General features: G+C 51.7%; 1 protein-coding gene across 2 annotated transcripts; it reads right to left on the minus strand.

The window, feature by feature from the left end:
* Positions 1-12,712: 12,712 nt before the first annotated feature.
* Positions 12,713-17,198, minus strand: Trim47 (tripartite motif-containing 47). 2 transcript variants are annotated; one of them, NM_172570.5, is made up of 6 exons: positions 16,497-17,198; positions 15,229-15,324; positions 14,741-14,971; positions 14,387-14,585; positions 13,895-13,966; positions 12,713-13,604 (listed from the first exon to the last, which is right to left on the minus strand). In NM_172570.5, exons 1-6 carry the CDS (start codon positions 17,181-17,183, stop codon positions 12,964-12,966), a joined length of 1,926 nt encoding a protein of 641 aa, NP_766158.3. In that variant the 5' UTR covers positions 17,184-17,198; the 3' UTR covers positions 12,713-12,963. The 2 variants fall into 2 exon arrangements, with proteins under 2 accessions (NP_766158.3, NP_001192010.1); NM_001205081.1 differs by having other exon boundaries at positions 13,895-13,969.
* Between the last annotated feature and the right edge of the window lie 526 nt (positions 17,199-17,724).

Consider the following 17,724-nt stretch of genomic DNA (forward strand, 5'->3'; position numbering starts at 1 on the left):
TTCCCAGCACTCACATGGTAGCTTACAATCTTCTGTAATTCAGTTCCAAGGGCTCTGACACCCTCTTCTGGCCTCTGAGGGTGTCCCTGTGCATGTGATGTACAGACACCCATGCACATAAAATAAAAATAATTCCAGGGCTGGTGAGATGGCTCAGTGGGTAAGAGCACCCGATTGCTCTTCCGAAGGTCAGGAGTTCAAATCCCAGCAACCACATGGTGGCTCACAACCATCGGTAACGAGATCTGACTCCCTCTTCTGGAGTGTCTGAGGATAGCTACAATGTACTTACATATAATAAATGAATAAATAAATCTTAAAAAAAAATTCCAAAAAGGATTTATTTTATTTTTAAATACGCATATGCGTCTGAGTATGTGGAAGAGGTCAGGTGCCTGAAGAGGTCAGAGGTGGTAGATCTGCAGCTGTGAGATCTGACATGGGTGCTGGGAACCAAACCTGAGTCTTCTGGAAAAGCAGTGTGCGCTTAGCCACCTGACCGTCTCTTCAGCCCTGTTCACAATTTATTGCTTTATATCTTTAAATAAAACCAGGTTTGTGAGCCTTCAGGAGGCTGAAGCAGGAGGATCATGAATTTCAAGTTGCCGGGGCAACCCAGAGAACAAGCATCCAACTTTAAACTTAATAATAAACTTCAAAAAGAAGGGGAAACCCATTCAGCTATGGTTCTGCAAGAATGCCTATACAAGGATGGGGAGTCGTGTCCCGCTCACTCCTTATCCAGCAGGCGTTAGAGGCAGAGCCTGACTCTGTGGGCCTCAAGCTCATACAGTTTTGGAGGTCCTCTTTTAGAAATACGGCGCACTTCTTTGAACAGAGACATTCACAAAGCCGCACTGGACAGGAAGTGTTCTGGTGAGGAAGTTGGGGAGTTAGAGATAGTGAGCTTTATCGGCCAACAAGGCCAACTCGGAGAGTTTTAGGGAAACAGATGACCATGTGACACATTAAAAAAACAAAACAAAACTGGAGAGGGTTCTAGGAGAAAAAGGGGGGGAAGGGTGGCAGCAAGGGAGAGGAGAAGGGGGTCCTGCGCTGAGCTTTTCAGTCCACCAGTATAATCTCAGAGTCTGAAGACAGAGCGAGGGGCCAGGACTTCAGGGTCGTCCTCAGCGGTGTAAGACCTTGTCCTCCCCCAAATAAACAACTATCCGAGGAATGCGGTCTTGCTGGGTTGCCAAGGCTTGCTTCAAACTCTTAGATTTAGGTGGTCCTCCTGCCTTGGCCGACAGAGTGGCTGCGACTGCAGGTTTGGACCACTGCGCCTTGCTTCACAAGCCAAGCTGAGGGGGCAAGACCTAGATAGGATCGGACTGAGAAGAATAAAGAATAAGGGCTGGAGAGATGGCTCAGAGGTTAAGAGCACTGACTGCTCTTCTGAAGGTCCTGAGTTTAAATCCCAGCAACCACATGAGATCTGATGCCCTCTTTTGGGGTGTCTGAAGACAGCTACAGTGTACTTACATATAAGTAATAAATAATATAATAAATAAATATTTTTTTAAAAAAAGAATAAACTACCTGAGGTCACAGAGCAGTCACAAAAGGACCTACTAACCACAGGGCATATTTTTTATTTTTATTCCTTTTAAGTTTGTATGTATGGTACCACATTGTATAGGTAGAGGCCAGAGGACAAATCTTGGGGGCGAGTTTTCTATAGTTTCCATAGTGTGGATCCCAAACTTGGTGGAAGGGCTTTAACCTACTGATCCACCCTACTAATCAATCCACTTTTTCCTTTGTGTGTGTGTGTGTGTGTGAGAGAGAGAGAGAGAGAGAGAGAGAGAGTGTGTTTTGTTGTTGTTGTTTGGGTCTCTCTGTACTCTGTATAGTCCTGGCTGTTCTGGAACTCACTATGTAGACCAGGCTGGTCACAAACTCAATGGAATCCTCTTGCCTCTGCCTCCTGCTGCTCAGACCACCATACCTGACTGTTCCTTCCATGTGCACTTGGGGGGGGGGGTGCACTGTTTTTGAGACAGGGTTTCTCTGTGTATCCCTTGCTATCCTGGAACTCACTTGTGGACTAGGCTGGTCTTGAACTGGAGTCCTCAATATTTAGCCTACCCTCTCGTTGAACTCAGAGCAGTCCTTCTGCCCAGCCTCCTGATTGCTGAGAGTACCGAGATGCCCTCTTCAGAAGCCTCATGTCTTTCTTTTTGTTCCTCTTTGTTCTGAAGATTTATTATTTCTTTTTTTTTTAAAAGATTTATTTATTTATTTATTATATGTAAGTACACTGTAGCTGTCTTTAGACACTCCAGAAGAGGGCGTCAGATTTCATTACGGATGGTTGTGAGCCACCATGTGGTTGCTGGGATTTGAACTCAGGACCTTCGGAAAAGCAGTCGGCGCTCTTGACCACTGAGCCATCTCGCCAGCCCAGATTTATTATTTCTATGGGTATGTGTGCAGGAGTCTGCTGAGGCGGTGAGATGGTGTTGGATCATCTAGAACTGAAGTTACAGGCAAGGCTCTGAACTGGTTGGTGTGTGTGTTGGGACCAAATCCTGTCCCCTACAAAAGCAGTCTTAAGCACTGAGCCATCTCTTCAGCTCCTGGGAAGTGTTTTATAGGAATAGAGAATTGTCAGAGAACCAGGACTAGGCCAGAGGTCACCGGGCTTCTGACCAAATGACAGCTGGGTAGAAAACCCACTTCCTAGAACAATTGTACTCTCGTTCCAGTTTATCTAAAATTGTTCCAGCACTTTATCACGAATGTCATTTTTGCCAGGAGGAGACTATGAATTGCAACAGCTAAAAAGCAAAACAATAAAAGCTTTGCCCTGAGCCAAGTTTGGAACTAAGGAACTAATTTTTTTCTTTCTTTTTTTTAAAAGAGGTTTTTTTTTTTTTTTTTTTTTTTTTTTTTTTTTTTTTTTTTTTTTTTGGTTTTTGAGACAGGGTTTCTCTGTGTAGCACTGGCTGTCCTGGAACTCACTTTGTAGACCAGGTTGGCCTCGAACTCAGAAATCCACCTGCCTCTGCCTCCCAAGTGCTGGATTAAAGACGTGCACCACCACCGCCCGGCTTTTATTTTTTCTTTTTTCTTTCTTTTTTTTTTTAAGATTTATTTATTTTTATTATATGTGAGTACACTGTAGCTGTCTTCAGACACTCCAGAAGAGGGAGTCAGATCTCATTTCAGATGGCTGTGAGCCACCATATGGTTGCTGGGAATTGAACTCAGGACCTCTGGAAGAGCAGTCACTGCTCTTAACCACTGAGCCATCTCTCCAGCCCCCTCTTTTTTTTTTTTTTAAAGAGATTTTAATTATTTATTTTATACAAGTGAGTGCTCTATTTGTTTATGTGCCTGTGTGGTGCCAGAAGGTCCCATTACAGATGGCTGTGAGCCATCACGTGGGTGGTAGGTTCTGGGAATTGAATTCAGGGCCTCTGGAAGAGCAGACAGTGCGCTTAACCACTGAGCCATCTCTCCAGCCCCTGGAACTAATGTTTTCTATTTTACCTCTTTTTTTTTTTTTTTTTTAAATAAAAGAAAAGAAAAGGGAAGTTTTACAAGAACAAGCATCCTGGCTGGCTCAGTCAGAGAGACTGAGCGCACTCTTAACTTCCTGTGGCAGGATTACTGTCCGAGCTGTTAGGATTCATTTCATACTTTGTTCAGCAGGAGACCAAAAGGCCTGTGATTTCAGCATTTGGGAAGCTGAGGCAGGAGGACCAAGAGACACACATGTTTGGGCTACAGAGCATGGGAAAATAAGTCACAAGGCTTTTCTTCCCATGGGACTTTCTCATCATGGGGCTGGAGAGACAGCTTTCTGGTTAAGAGCACTTTGTGCTCTTCCAGAAGCCCTGAATTTGCTCCCAGCCCTTACAACTATCTGTAACTACAGTTCCAGGCAATCTGGCACCCTCTTCTGGCAGCCGTGGGTACTGCACACATGTGGTACACAGACTTGTAGACACTCATGCACATAAAATAAAATGGAAAAGAAGACAGTGTCACAGGCCTGTGACCCAGCTACTCTGGAAGCTCAGGAGACAGGAGGATTGAAGGCCAGGGCTACAAGCCTGGGTAACTTAGTGGGACCCTGCCCTAAAGTACAAATTATAAAATAGGATGCTATTATAGCTTAGTTACAAGTGCTAACCTGCCGAGCGTGGTGGCGCACGCCTTTAATCCCAGCACTCTGGAGGCAGAGGCAGGCGGATTTCTGAGTTCCAGGCCAGCCTGGTCTACAAGGTGAGTTCCAGGACAGCCAGGGCTACATAGAAACCCTGTCTCAAACAAACAAACAAACAAACAAACAAAGAGTGCTAACCTACCAAGTGTGAGGCTCAGAGTTCAAATCTCTAATACAACCAATAATAATAATGATGATAATTGAACCCTTTTCTAGTTCTTAGAGCAGCACCTTATCTTTTCTGTCTCGTGTCTTTTTTTTATGTGTGTGTTATTTTTGTTTGTTGTGTGTTTTGTTTTGCTTTTTGAGACAGGGTCTCATGTAGCCCAAGTTGACTTAGAATTCCTTCTGTAGCCCCCCCTCAAAAAAAAAGACCTTGAACTTGGGACTCTCCTATTTCTGCTTCCTGAGTGCTAAGGTTATAAGCACGTGCCACCATGCCCAATACCAGCTTTTATTTTGTGTGTTGGTAGGGGTATATTTTTCTAATTTTTAATTTTTTTTTAGATTTATTTATGTATGTGAGTACACTGTAGCTGTACAAATAGTTGTGAGCCTTCATATTATTGTTGGGAATTGAATTTTAAGACCTCTGCTCGCTCTGGTCAACTCTGCTCGATCTGGCCCAAAGATTTATTTATTACTATACTAAGTACACTGTAGCTGTCTTCAGACACACCAGAAGAGGGTGTCAGATCTCATTACAGATGGTTGTGAGCCACCATGTGGTTGCTGGGAATTGAACTCAGGACCTCTGGAAGAGTAGCCAGTATTCTTAACTGCTGAGCCATGTCTCCAGCTTCCTGTGTTTGGTTTTCTATATAGGTTCTCAGTGTGTAACTTAGGTCAATCTCAAACTCCTACCCTTCTCTGTCTCCTTGGTATATGCCCTTCAGCTCAGGGATTTTCTTTTTCTTTCTTTAATACACACACACACAGACACACATATATATTGTTGTTGTTGTTGTTGTTTTGGTTTTTCGAGACAGGGTTTCTCTGTATAGCTCTGGCTGTCCTGGAGACACTGTAGACCTGGCTGGCCTCGAACTCAGAAATCTGCCTGCTTCTGCCTCCCAAGTGCTGGTATTAAAGGCGTGCGCCACCACTGCCCGACATTGAAATGTATTTTTATCTCATATACATCAGTGCTTTGTCTGTATGTATGTCATTGTTAGGGTGTTGGATCCTCTGGAACTGGAGTTAGAGACAATCGTGAGCTACCACGTGGGTACTAGGAATTGAACCTGCGTCCTCTGAAAGAGCAGCCAGTGCTCTTAACCACTAAGCCTTCCTTCTCTCCAGCTGGCTCATGGGTTTCTGGTTTAGCACTGCTGTAAACTCAGCAGGTATACGGCCAGGCTTTTGTTGGGGAGCCAAGGGCCGTTGGGTGTACTTATAACTTAGACTGAAGAGGCAGCATGGCTAGGTTCAGGGGGAAGAGAAGAACTTTACAACACTTCAGGAGAGGGTTTTAGGAGGCTCACTAGTGCTTCAGCCCCCTATCTTGCTCCTACATAGTGGCGTGTTTGCCGGGGGGCCGGGATGTGTGACCCTGAGATGTGATTTGGAGTGAGTCAAAGGATCTGTGTGGAGGAGAGTCAGTGCTGGGATTTGACATTTGTAACACCTAGCTTCTCACTAGCTATGTGAACAGGGCAAATGTGTATAAATAATTAACTAGGAGCTGGTCATGGGTGATGACACGCACCTCTAATCCCATGGCTTGAGAGGGAAACGCAGGAGGATTCTGAGATGGAGGCCAGCCTGGGCTGTTTTGGTAACTGAAATAGAAAAACCGGACAGCAGGCACCACTCCCAAACCCAGAAGAGCAAAGCGAATGTTGGAATTCTTGCAGCAGGACCTTTCTTACAGAACCCCCCACCAGGGCCGAGAAGGCCCCTGTGCCCAGTGCTGGTGCATCTCTGCTGCTGATCCGGGTACAGCACATGCAGGGGCTGGGAAAACAGAGTCAGGGTTCCAGAGCTGCTAGGGAACTGGACCTGCCCTGGTGAGGATCTGGGAGGCAGCGAGCAGACCGGAAGCAGTGCACTTTCCCAGAGCTCCAGCGCTCCAGCAGCCTTGGAGACAGGAAAACTTTCCAAGAAGAGAACCTTAGACACAGTTCCTCACGAGGGAGAGCTCCAGGCAAAGATCAAGATGGAGACCAACAAGCCAAGGATTGTGACTGCCAGATAAGGTCAGCAAGCCGTCTACCAGATGTGGATCATTCCTTCCTTGTACCAGGGAGGTGGGACAGTGGACACAGAGAGGAGCTCTTGGGCTCCCACAGAGGGTCCCAAAGAAACAGCCCTGGTGCGTAGACTGTGTGAAGTGTTGCCAATTTCCCCGTACCATAGAGGGAGAAGACGTGACCCCCAGAAGAACATGCCTGAGGTTAAATTCCTTATCTTTTTGGTAAAAGGTGGCTTTTTGGTTTCCTCTCCTGTTGCTGTGATAAAGTACTCTGACAGACACAACCTAAGTGAAAAATGGTTTATTCTGGCTCTCAGTTCAAGAGTACAGCCCACGGGGTGGCGAGATGGCTCAGTGGTTTGAGAGCAGGTATTGTTCTTGCAGGGGACTGGAGTTCAGTTGCCAGGACCGCCTCAGGCAGCTCACAACCCATAAATCAATAAAGAAAAATCAATAAATTAATAAAGAAAAAAATTACATAAATCAATAAAGAAAAAATTACAGCCCACGATGGCAGGAAGTCAAGGGGACAGCTTGAAGGTCAAGGTGACAGCACATTTGAAATCAGGAAGCAGAAGGTGAGGAAGGTAGGCTAGTACTCCGCTCAGCTTCTTTGCTTTATCCAGCTCAGGAAAAAGACCAAAATGGACACTTCCCCCTATGCTGGGATAAACCCAAGAGTTTGTGTATACTCGGCAAGCCCTCAACTTCCCTAGCCCACAAAATGGACGCTTTTAAAAGCAGATTTTTATTGAATTTGTTTGGTTAGTGTGTGTGTGCAGGTATGCATGTGTGTATGTGTTCGTGCATATGTGTACATGTGTGTGTGTGTGTGTGCCATCATGTGCGTGTAGAAGTCGGAGGAAACCTCCCACGGTGTAGACTCCAGTGATTGAACTCCAGTGGCGCCAAGACACCTTGCTGCCTGGATTTCTCTTATACCTGAGGGCTATGAAATCATTCCTTCCTTTTTCCCTCCCTGGTCAGTTATCTTCCAAGTAAACTAAGGAAAGACAATTCTTGGGAGAGGCTCCACAGTGCCCTTTGCTGTTGGCCGAGCTGAGATGGAGCCGCAGCTGCCGTGTGGGACAGCCGTGCAGATCTGGGCTATTTCAGGGCAAGGCCTTTTTTGGCCGCATGTATTTGAGGAACACCAGGTCCCTGCTCCTTCACCAGAGGGCGGGGCCAGCACATGTTCTGGTTGCTATGGACAGGGGCCCCACCCTTGGGCTCTCAGCCTGAACCTCTGTCCACTTCCAAATCCCCAGACACAGCTGCAGTTTGTTCTGAGTGGTTCCTGATGGAGGAGTGTTTATGCAAGCCTTTGCTGTGCCCCCCCTCACAAGCCCCAGAAATCCAGAGTGACTCCCAAAGATGGCTCCAACAGGACTCAGTGTGTGTGTGTGTGTGTGTGTGTGTGTGTGTGTGTGTGTGTGCACCTGTGCATGTGTGCTCACACAAGCGTATGCACAGAGCGTGTGCTGGTTTGCACATGTGTATTCATGTGTTGAGGGCAGAGGCTAATATCAGGTGTCCTCTTCCCTCACACTTTCTTGTGAAAGTGTGTTTTTTTCCTGAGACGAGGTCTCTCCCTGAGCCTGGGGTTCACTGATTTAGCTGACTGACTGATCACAAGCCCCAAGGATCTCCTGGTTCCGCCTCCCCAGTGCTGGGATCCAGGCCCTCCCCAGTGTGGCTTTCAGTGTTAGGATCCAATCTCCCGTTCTTGTTCTAACGTTAGCATGTTGATTGCTTTGTTACCTGGGCCATCCCTCCAGCCCTGAATGGAGACTTTCTAGTTCCACACTTTTCGGTACTGAGGTAAACACCTACAGCCTCTTGCTTTTCTCTTTCGCTCTAGGTTTTATTTATGTATCTATTTAGACTTTTTAAAGACAGGGTTTCTCTGTGTAGCCTTAGCTATCCTAGAACTCACTCTGAAGACCAGGCTGGCCTCGAACTCGGAGTTCTGCCTGCCTCTGTCTCCCGAGTGTGTCTCCATTACCCCGCGATTTTGTTTATTTTTATTTTATGTGTATGGATGTTTTCCCTGTCTGTATGTCTGTGAACCATGTTTGTGCAGTGCCTGAGGAGGCCAGAAGAGGAGACCAGATCTCTGGGACTGGAGTTACAGATCTTTGTGAGCCACAATGTAGGCCCTGGGAACTGAACCTGGGCCGTCTGAAAGAGCAGCAAAGTACCTCTAATTGTTGAGCCATCTCTCCAGCCCTCCTTTAGGTTTTTTGTTTCTTTGATAGTGCTAGGAATGGAATCCCTGGGTAAGCATTCTCTCCGGAGCCACTTCCTGGGGCCCTGTCCTGCAGTTTCAGGTTCTCACCCTAAAGACGTGATTGTACAGAGAAGGAACGAAAGCCTTAGCTTTCAGATTCTTCTTCTTGTTGGCGCTGGGTGGGAACGTGTGTGCTGGCTGTACGGCAGGATAGGACAACGACTCTGCAACTAAAGGTTATTTTCCTTACTGGGCCCCTGAACAAGCTGCAGCCCAGCTCTCCTGCTCCCTGCAGACCTCAGCCACACCCGGCTCAGCCCATCTTGCTGGCCAGGCTCTGTCGCTTAGCCACAGGCTATGTCTGGAGAGGGGAAACAAGTGTTCCAGAAGTTCAGGAGGGGGTGAGGACTGGGGGCCTCTTTCCTCCCGGAGCGCCAGCAGGGAGGTCCCGGGCCGCAAGGGCTGCAGGGCCTGGCAGTGTGCAGTTGCCAAGAGCCAGTGCAGCAGAAGTCCGTCCTCGGGCTGTTGTTTGCACTCTGCAGCTTATTTTCCCACAGAAACAAAGCTCAGGAAGGAGGTGGCCCCTTGCCTGGCTGAGGAACTGTATTCAGTTCATAGCTACAGCCTCAAGCCTTCAGCCCTCCACATTGTCTGGGACTAGCCAGGGCCCTAGAGGGAGCCGCTAAGACCCGCAGGCACCTCTGCCAAGGCTCTGGGACTGTGGGAACGGAGCCCACAGGGAACCTATTTGGTTTAAGCTTTTGCTTTGTTTTTCTTTTCCTTTCTGGGGGTGCTAGGGTTGTAACCCAGGACTTCTTCTCTACCTGTGAGCTTCTCCCCTGTGCGGCTCACCTGAGCCAGCTGTGTCCTGGTCAGGAAGCCCCCTGCACTGCTGTCTGAGAACTCGGCCTTTCTCACTTATAAAGGGTAATGGCTCCAGGCCCACAGTTCCCTAGCTCTTTCCTCTTTTTAACATTTTCTCACGGTGATATATGTTTACAGTCCCAGTACTTAGGAGTCAGAGGCAGGAGGATTGCCAAGAGCTGGAGGCAGGCTTGGGCTACATAGCTCATACCCAAGACAATGTGGACACTGCAGAGTGAGACTTTATCTTAATTTTTTTTTTAGAATAATCTTTTGTTTCTGTTTTGTTTAAGATAGGGACTGACTTTTTTTTTTTTTTTTTTTTTTTGGTTTTTCGAGACAGGGTTTCTCTGTGTAGCCCTGGCTGTCCTGGAACTCACTCTGTAGACCAGACTGGCCTCGAACTCAGAAATCCGCCTGCCTCTGCCTCCCGAGTGCTGGGATTAAAGGCGTGCGCCACCATGCCCGGCTGGGACTGACTCTTTTAGCTCAGGCTGGTGTAGACGCTAAAGTGTCCAGTATCTTGGGTGCTGAGATTCCTCGTGTAAGCTGCAACTCTGGGCTTCAAGCTGTTCTGAATAAAACAGATTAAAGCTTTGGTTGGTGGGTAAAGGGATAGGCCGTCATAGTACCTATGCCTTGGGTGGTGGTGAAGCACCATATTGCCATACTTCTTCCTAAATGTTCTTGGAGGAATGCTGGAAAGTTCTCAGGGCCAGACAATGCTCCCTAACACAATATTCAACCAGGCAGACATAACACATACATATATGTATATACACACAGCATACATGGATGGATGCAGACAGACACTAACCCACATTGGCTTTAGCTTAACATGCAGAGCTGTGTATCACATTCCACGTGGGGTGGGGGTGAGGTCTGAACCCTGGGACTTCTCAGCCCCCTGTACAGCTGTGGGCCAGCCAACACCTCTATCTCCTCCATTTTGGGCTATAAAAGCTGCACCATAGGGGCTTGGGGTAATGAAACTCACTTCTCCCCCCCCCCCTTTACACTTGTTTATGTTACGGGTGCACAGACATGGGTGGGTTCACACATGCCACAGCCCGGGTACAGCAAAGCAAGAGAACAGCTTGCAGGAGTCCAGTCTCTTCTACCGCGTGGATTCTGGAACTCAAACGCAGGCCATCAAACTTGGCAGCGTTTACCAACTGAGCCAGCTCATCAGCTCAGGCTTCTGTGACAGTCTTTGGAAACTGAAAGTCATTCTACAAGCAAGACACTCATGAGTGGCCCAAACCATAGCTGGGAGTGGTAGGGCCGAATTCTGGCAGGGACGCTCTGGCCACGGGGCCCTTATCTGCCATGCTTACATGCCCGGCCATGCCAGGGCCTCCTGCCCTCGGGGAGCGGGGAGCAGAGGCTTATGTGGGGGGTGGAAGGTGCCCAGCGGGGGGGGGGGGCAAGACAACACAGGTGGTCTAGGGATGCCAGGGTTCTGTGGAGGACGGAGGCTGTTTGCAGGTGAGAAAAAGACTCTAGGAAGCCCCAGCTGCCCATTGAGTGGGATGGTGGAACAGCCTCCTGACAGTCCCTTGGTTGGATGCAGAGGGACCTGTGGGACCTGTGGCTGCCATGGGAACAGGGTTGAGAACACAACCCAGCAGGAGCAGGGAGGCCCCACCCGGAAAAAAAACATCCTGGCCCGGCTGCCCTGCCCGGGGCCAGGCAGGCTCTGTGGGAGGGGTTATTTTTAGCAGTTTAGGCGGCTGGGGCTGGACTTGTATGGCCTTGCTGTCTGGCTGCATAACTCACCCATTGTCCTGTCTGACCTTGGATAGCTGCTGGGAGGCCTCTCTGGCTGCCCCTTACCCCCCTGGGAGACATCTGGGGCACAGAGAATCTAGAGAGGGAACTGGCCTGGAAATTCAGCCTCCTTCTGTAGCCCCAGGTTATCCCAGACAGGGTGGCGAGTTTCTGGGGTGGTGGAGGGCGCTGAGCCTTCCTGGAAACCAGCCAGAGGCTCTCCCAAGGCACTGGAAAAGTGCTGTGTCACAGGTGCGACGACAGAGGACACAGACCCCTTTATTGTAGATGTTTTTTCATTTCCACGCACACCCAGGGTGGAGTGTGTGTGTGTGTGTGTGTGTGTGCTCGCGCACGAGCGCGAGAGCATGAAAGCTCAGGTTGTCTTTGCATTTCTCTCCCACACCCAAGCACCCTGCTCAGCTCTTGGCTTTGGGTGTGTGACTTCTGTGTTTAATTCTGGATACAGTACACTCAAAGTAAGTCCAGAATTGGCTTGTGGCACCAAGGATGAGAAATACTTATCTTACCTAGAGCCAGGGTGCTGCTGAAGGACAGGACACAGGTAGGTCCTTCCTCCTGAGTCAGGGAATCTTATTCTCCTGCCTGCTCACTCTGACTTTTTGTTTTGTTTTTTTTTTTTGTTTCATTTTTGTTTGTTTTGATGTGTGTGTGTGTGTGTGTGTGTGTGTGTGTGTGTGTGTAAGGTCTCAGATGTCATATTCAGAAATTATTTCTTACCTGAAGCTCACCTATTACTTTAGGCTAGTACCCAGTGAGCCCCAGTGACCTGTCTCTCTCTCTCTCTCCCTCCCTCCCCCCTCCCTCCTCCCCCTCTCTTTCTCCAATGTGGACATTACATTCTTTTCAATGTATGAAAAAGGTATGATTCTTTCTAGGGGCTCGAACTCAGGTCCTCTTGATCTTCTGTAGCAAGCGCTTTATCAGCTGTGCTATCTCCCAGCCCTCATCTGTTTTGCTCTGTGTTGCACTTATTTGTATCTATTTACTGTGTATGCATGAGTGCCTGCCTGTGCTTGTGGCTTAGGCACCAGGGCAGAGTCAGAGAACAAGTTGCAAGAGGCAGTTCTCTTCTCTCTCTCTCTCTCTCTCTCTCTCTCTCTCTCTCTCTCTCTCTCTCTCTCTCTCTCTCTTTCTCTGTGTGTGTTTTTGGAGACAGGGTTTCTCTGTGTAGCCTTGGCTATCCTGGAACTCACTTTGTAGACCAGGCTGACCTGGAACTCAGAAATCTGCCTGTCTCTGCAGCCCAAGTGCTGCGATTAAAGGTGTGTGCCAACCACGCCCGGCGAGGCAGTTCTCTTTTTCTACTATGTATGGCCCAGGCGTCAAACTCCAGTCCTAAAACTTGGCCGCAAGCACCTCTACTGGCAGAGCCATCTTGCCTGCCCCTATCCCCAGATCTTGAATGCTGAGAAGTCATAGGAGTTTCTGGAAGATGAGGAATGAAAGGGGGAATCATTCATTTAACAAATGTTTATTGAGCACCTACTGTGTGCCAGGTAGTTCTAGAGACCTGGAAAAGAAGGGGCTGGGGCAGACTGGAGTTGTCCCAGCTAAAGATCTGTTCTCAAAACAAGTCCTGCAAAGTGGAAGGTCTAGAAGGCCTCAAGAAGTGAGGTGGCTAGGAGTGTGGGAGTCTCTGAGGCTAGTGCCTTCCCCTAGCAAATATGGGCAACGGCGCCACAGGATGACCCAGCCGGGCGTGCATCACCTCCTCTTCAGCACGGTTATGCACGATTTCTTGAGAGGTCCAATCTGCAGATGGGCGTCCACACTCTCCAGGAAGAAGGCAGGCTTGAGCCTGTGGTTGAAGAGCCCGGAAAAATGGCTGTCCAGGCGACTCTGAAAAGGGTCAGTGGGGGAGGCCAGAGCACCGCTGCGGCGAGGCCGGGAGGCTTTGAGCCTCCGAAGAAGGCTCAGCTTTCCGTCTCGGACAGCATAGAAGGCCAGGGCATGGTCTGCATACTCTAGGCAGACCCCGACTGTAGGCGAAAAGGCATGGGGTAGCGGGGCCTCCAGCCCGCAGAACCAGACTGAGAAGCCACGCCCATTCCACTGCAGACAGCATGAGTGTGCATTGCGGCCCAGCCGGCCCCGGTCATAGGGCTCTTGCGGGGAGAAGCCCTCGGCCATGACTCCCACACTGACCCATCCTTCGATGATCTCCACCTCCCAGTAGTAGGTGCCCCGGTCCAGGGCGCCCTCTCCTAGCACCTGCTCGCAGTGTGTGAAGCGGGTGGGTGACTCCGGGTAGTTGATGGGACACAGTACTCTCTTGACACCTTTAGTTCCAAAAAGCTGCAGGAACTTGTCCGCGGTGTCGCTGTCCAGGTCCACGATGTAGGCAACTGACCCCAGGGACGGGAGAGAGACGCAGATCACAGCCAGGCTCAATTTAGAGATTGTTCCCCGGCACCCCACCCCCACCCCCGCCCCAGCTAACCCTCCCCCAAACACAGCCAAGTCCCTTCTTTAGGACTGGTGAGACTCAGAACTAATGGAGACCACCCATGGAGATGACCTTGTTCGCCCCAGAGACTAAGGAGAGGGCTCCCAAGCTCTGTGGTCCCTCCCAGACCCTGTTTCTGAAGCCTAGCAGCTAAGCCTGCCCCTTGGTAGCAGCAGGCTGGCTACTTACACTTGAGGAAGTAATCCCTGGGGGCCTCACTCTCCAGCAGGCTGGTACTGTCAGGGTCCTGGGACTCCACATCTGCTGCAGGGGAGGGAAGAGGTGGTGGAAAAGCCATCTCTCTAGAATACCTGTGGCTGCAGGACTACCCTTGGTAGTGCCCCACCCCTGCCTGTGGATCTAATTCCCTCCTACCCTTCCCTCCTCCCAAAGCCCCCAGCCACCTGGTGACAGACACCCATATGGGGGGGACGACCATGTTCTCCTGCAGATGTGGTGCTTGAGCGCCCCCCCCCCAACCCTAACCCCGAATGCAGGGCCTTGATCTCTGTAAAGTCCATGGGTGAGTTAGAAGACTCCCCTCTGCCCCCTGGAGGCATAGCTTCAGTTCCTGGCAGGATTACGGCCCTGCCACTCTCCCTCCTTCATGCCTGGATGGACACCAGATCTGGGGGCCCGGAAGGTCCATCTGGGGGAAGTGAGTCATAATGGAGCACCCACCTTCTGAGCCGAGTTTCTGTAGCCCATCCTCATTGCTGCCCAGCCCCCGCAGCTGCTCCCACTGGCTGGCACAGGCTGAGATGAGGGTGTCTCTCACCGCTTTGACCACCTGGGAGGACTTGGTGAAGCTGAGTTCCCTGGGGGGCCCAGGCCCGGGGCCGCACCCCTCCTCCAGGGCCAGCCGTAGTGCCAGGAGCTCCTGTGCCAGACAAATGCCCAGTAAGTCTGCTGGCCACAGTGTCTCGCCACCAGGGAAGGTAGCAACTATCCTGGAAGGCCAGGTACCCATCCTGGCTGCCATTGTTTCTCAACCCCGCCCCATCTCTTCAATTATGGCTCCTGAGCCGCCCTCACCTGGAGAAAGCTGACTGAATCCGCCTCTGGAACCTGACCGAGGTTGTGCCGTGCCTTGCTTAGGCGGCTGCGCTGTTCCTCTTGTCTACGCAGGTCACCCTGGGACCGGCCCAACATTGTGGCCTCTCCCTCTTCGATGAACCCCATCACCTCGTTCTGGAAACTCTGAAGGGTGGCTGTGGCCTCGGCAAACATCTGGCTCACCCTCTCCCGCTCTGCCACAGCTGCACTCTGCAGGAGAGAGCAGAGGAGACAACAGTGAGGGCAAAGACCGGGCCTGCCCGCTGTCTCCGTCCCTGACTGCTTGTGCCCACCCAGCCCCCACCCAGCCCCAGCCTGCTCTGGGTCTGAGCCAGGTTGCAGGAAACAAGGTGTTCCTGCTTAGTGGGGACGAGCACGTCTAGAGTGGGCGGCACCACAGTGAGAGCTTGTGGTGATTTCAGAGGCCTGCTTCAGGGGTGCACAGGGGGATTGGGGTGGGCGCGGACCTTGATGAGGGCCACAGTACGGCGGGACTGTGCGATGCCGGCACCCAGTTCATCCATGCGGTCCTCCGCAGCGCTCAGGACTTTGGACTGCTCCACCTGTGGACCAGGTTTTGTGAGATTGGTGTCTGTCAAAGGTCCCCGGAACTGCATCAGATCTCAGAATTTGGGGGGCTAGGTAGTGACATTTGTGAATGAAGGGAACGGAAATGGCCGTGAAGTCCCAGAATATCCCCAAGGCAGCTCTGGCCCAAGCTGGTGCCATTTCCAAATGCCTGGCAAGGAAGCAGGTTGTGGGCATATGACAACCTGTTGACCAGAGAAGCCAGTATAGGGCCACCTATGATTCTCTATTTGGGATTGTTTTCCCCCTGGGGAAGAGGCAAAGTGTGAGAGGGTGGGGTAGGGTGTGACGTGACGGAACCAGAAAAGAGGACACTAAATAGTCCTGGGGATTAGTCTCAAAAGAGCCTTCACCCCCAATCCAGCTCTGAAAAATGGGGATTCCGGGCAAATCCCTCGGCTCTAATGAGTCACAGCTCCAGGCAGGAGAGGCGGAAAATCCCAAAGCCAGAGGCGCCAAGACCGGGATGGAGGCCAAAGGAAACTGGGGGTGGGAGGTAGCGGGACACTGGGCACATGCTCCCCACGGCCCCAGAGCATTCGGACAGAGGAGATCTGTGTGACCAGCCCAAACTCCGTCGCTCTCCTGGTGCCCGCCACACCCATACAAAGTGGCTGACTCAATTCAGGACGAATCTGAATTGAAGAGGGCATCAGCTACGGGGCCCCGCCCGCACCCAGCGACTCCTGACCCCCACGGCTTCTGAGGGCCTAATGCGGATCCCTCTCTCGCTTTACACTTACACTAATCTAGCTAAAGCGCTCTCTCTCTCTCTCTCTCTCTCTCTCTCTCTCTCTCTCTCTCTCTCTCTCGGCTTTTTGCCACTCTTTCATCTTACTAGTCCCTCCCGACTCTCTTTCCATCCACACCAGCCCCAGCAAATGACAGTGTAGACCGGAAGAGGTTGCAAAGATTCTCAGGCTAGAGGAGGAAACTAAGGCAGAGCCTATTGAGTCAGAGAGATGAAGCCCATGTAAAGGCAGGAGGAGAGAACCAACCCCACAAAGTTGCTTCCTTCATCTCCATGTGCACAGCCATAATGATAAAACAAATATATAACAGACACACCCGGATAAGAGTGAGGGACTAAATAGCTCTAGTGTCCCTCCTGTCACCCATCTCCACGTGTCGACTCAAGGTGCCCCACCTCCTGAAGCGCGCGCTCCTGCTCCAGCGGCACGAGCTCGTGGCCGCGATGGTCCTGAGTGGCACAGGCCTCGCAAAGGCACACACGCTCCACGCGACAGTAGCGCTCCAGAGGCCGCAGGTGGCGCGGACACAGGCTCTCCTCAAGTCGGCGCAGCGGGGGCACCAGGCGGTGGCCGCGCAGGGCGGGGCTGCGTTCGTGGGGGGCCAGATGCGCGGAGCAGAAGGAGGCGAGGCAGGAGAGGCAAGAGAGCGCGGCGGGCAGGGCGGCGCCCTCGGGGCACGCGTCGCAGCGCACCGGCTCCTCACCCGCGGGCCACTGCTCCGGCGCGCAGGGAGCCGATGGTTCCGGAGCCGGAGGTGGTGCGCTGGGCGCGGAGGGCTCGGGCGTGGCGCCCCGGGTCGATCCTGAAGCCGGGGCGGACATGGGTCCCGGGACCGAGCCCTGGCGGAGCTGCAGCAACTCGGACAGCGTGTGGTTCTTGCGGAGCTGCAGGCCGTCGGGGAAAGGCTCCTGACAAAGTGGACAGCGAGCTGGACCTCCGGAACCACCGGTGCCGCCCGCGCTCCGGTGCGGCCAGAGAGCGCCCAGGCAAGCGAGGCAGAAGTTGTGGCCGCAGGGTAGTGTCACCGGCTCCCGGAGCGGTTCCAGGCAGATGGGGCAGCTGAAAGGCCCGCTGCCGTCCATGGCTCCGCCGCTACCCGGGCACCGCCTGTGCTGCTCCCGCCTGGGAGGGACCTGGGACGGTTCGCGCCCGGCACCGCCCCTTGGGACCCTGGCCAAGGGTCCGGCCCCCTCCTACCCCTCCGCAGCTCTGCTCGCCCCAGCGCGGCTCGCCACCGCCGCACCCACCGGTCAGCAGACGCCGCGAGGCCGGCCAGCCCTCCAGGGGAGCACGACCCTCTTGAGACTTCTACCCAGCGTGGGCGGAGGCGGTGGGACTGCCAGAGGATTGTGAAAAGGAGAGGACCCGGAGCGAGAATGTGAGGGGATTCATGGGGAGGAGGCTGAGAGGACATTCGATCCTCCATCCTCTATCCTGGTCAGCCAGGTGCCATGGTGGGCGTGCACAGCCATGTAGCCAGCGCCTTTCCCTCCAGACCCCTCCCAGGTACAGTTAGCCAAGTTCCCTGAGTTGCTGACATACAGAAAAACTTACTGCTGGTATGTGTCTGTTTTGACCTCTTAGCGACTGTGTTTACCCGCGCTGGGGAACTTAGCCTTGTCT

This window comes from Mus musculus, chromosome 11 (assembly GCF_000001635.26).
Source record: "Mus musculus strain C57BL/6J chromosome 11, GRCm38.p6 C57BL/6J".
NCBI lineage: Eukaryota > Metazoa > Chordata > Mammalia > Rodentia > Muridae > Mus > Mus musculus.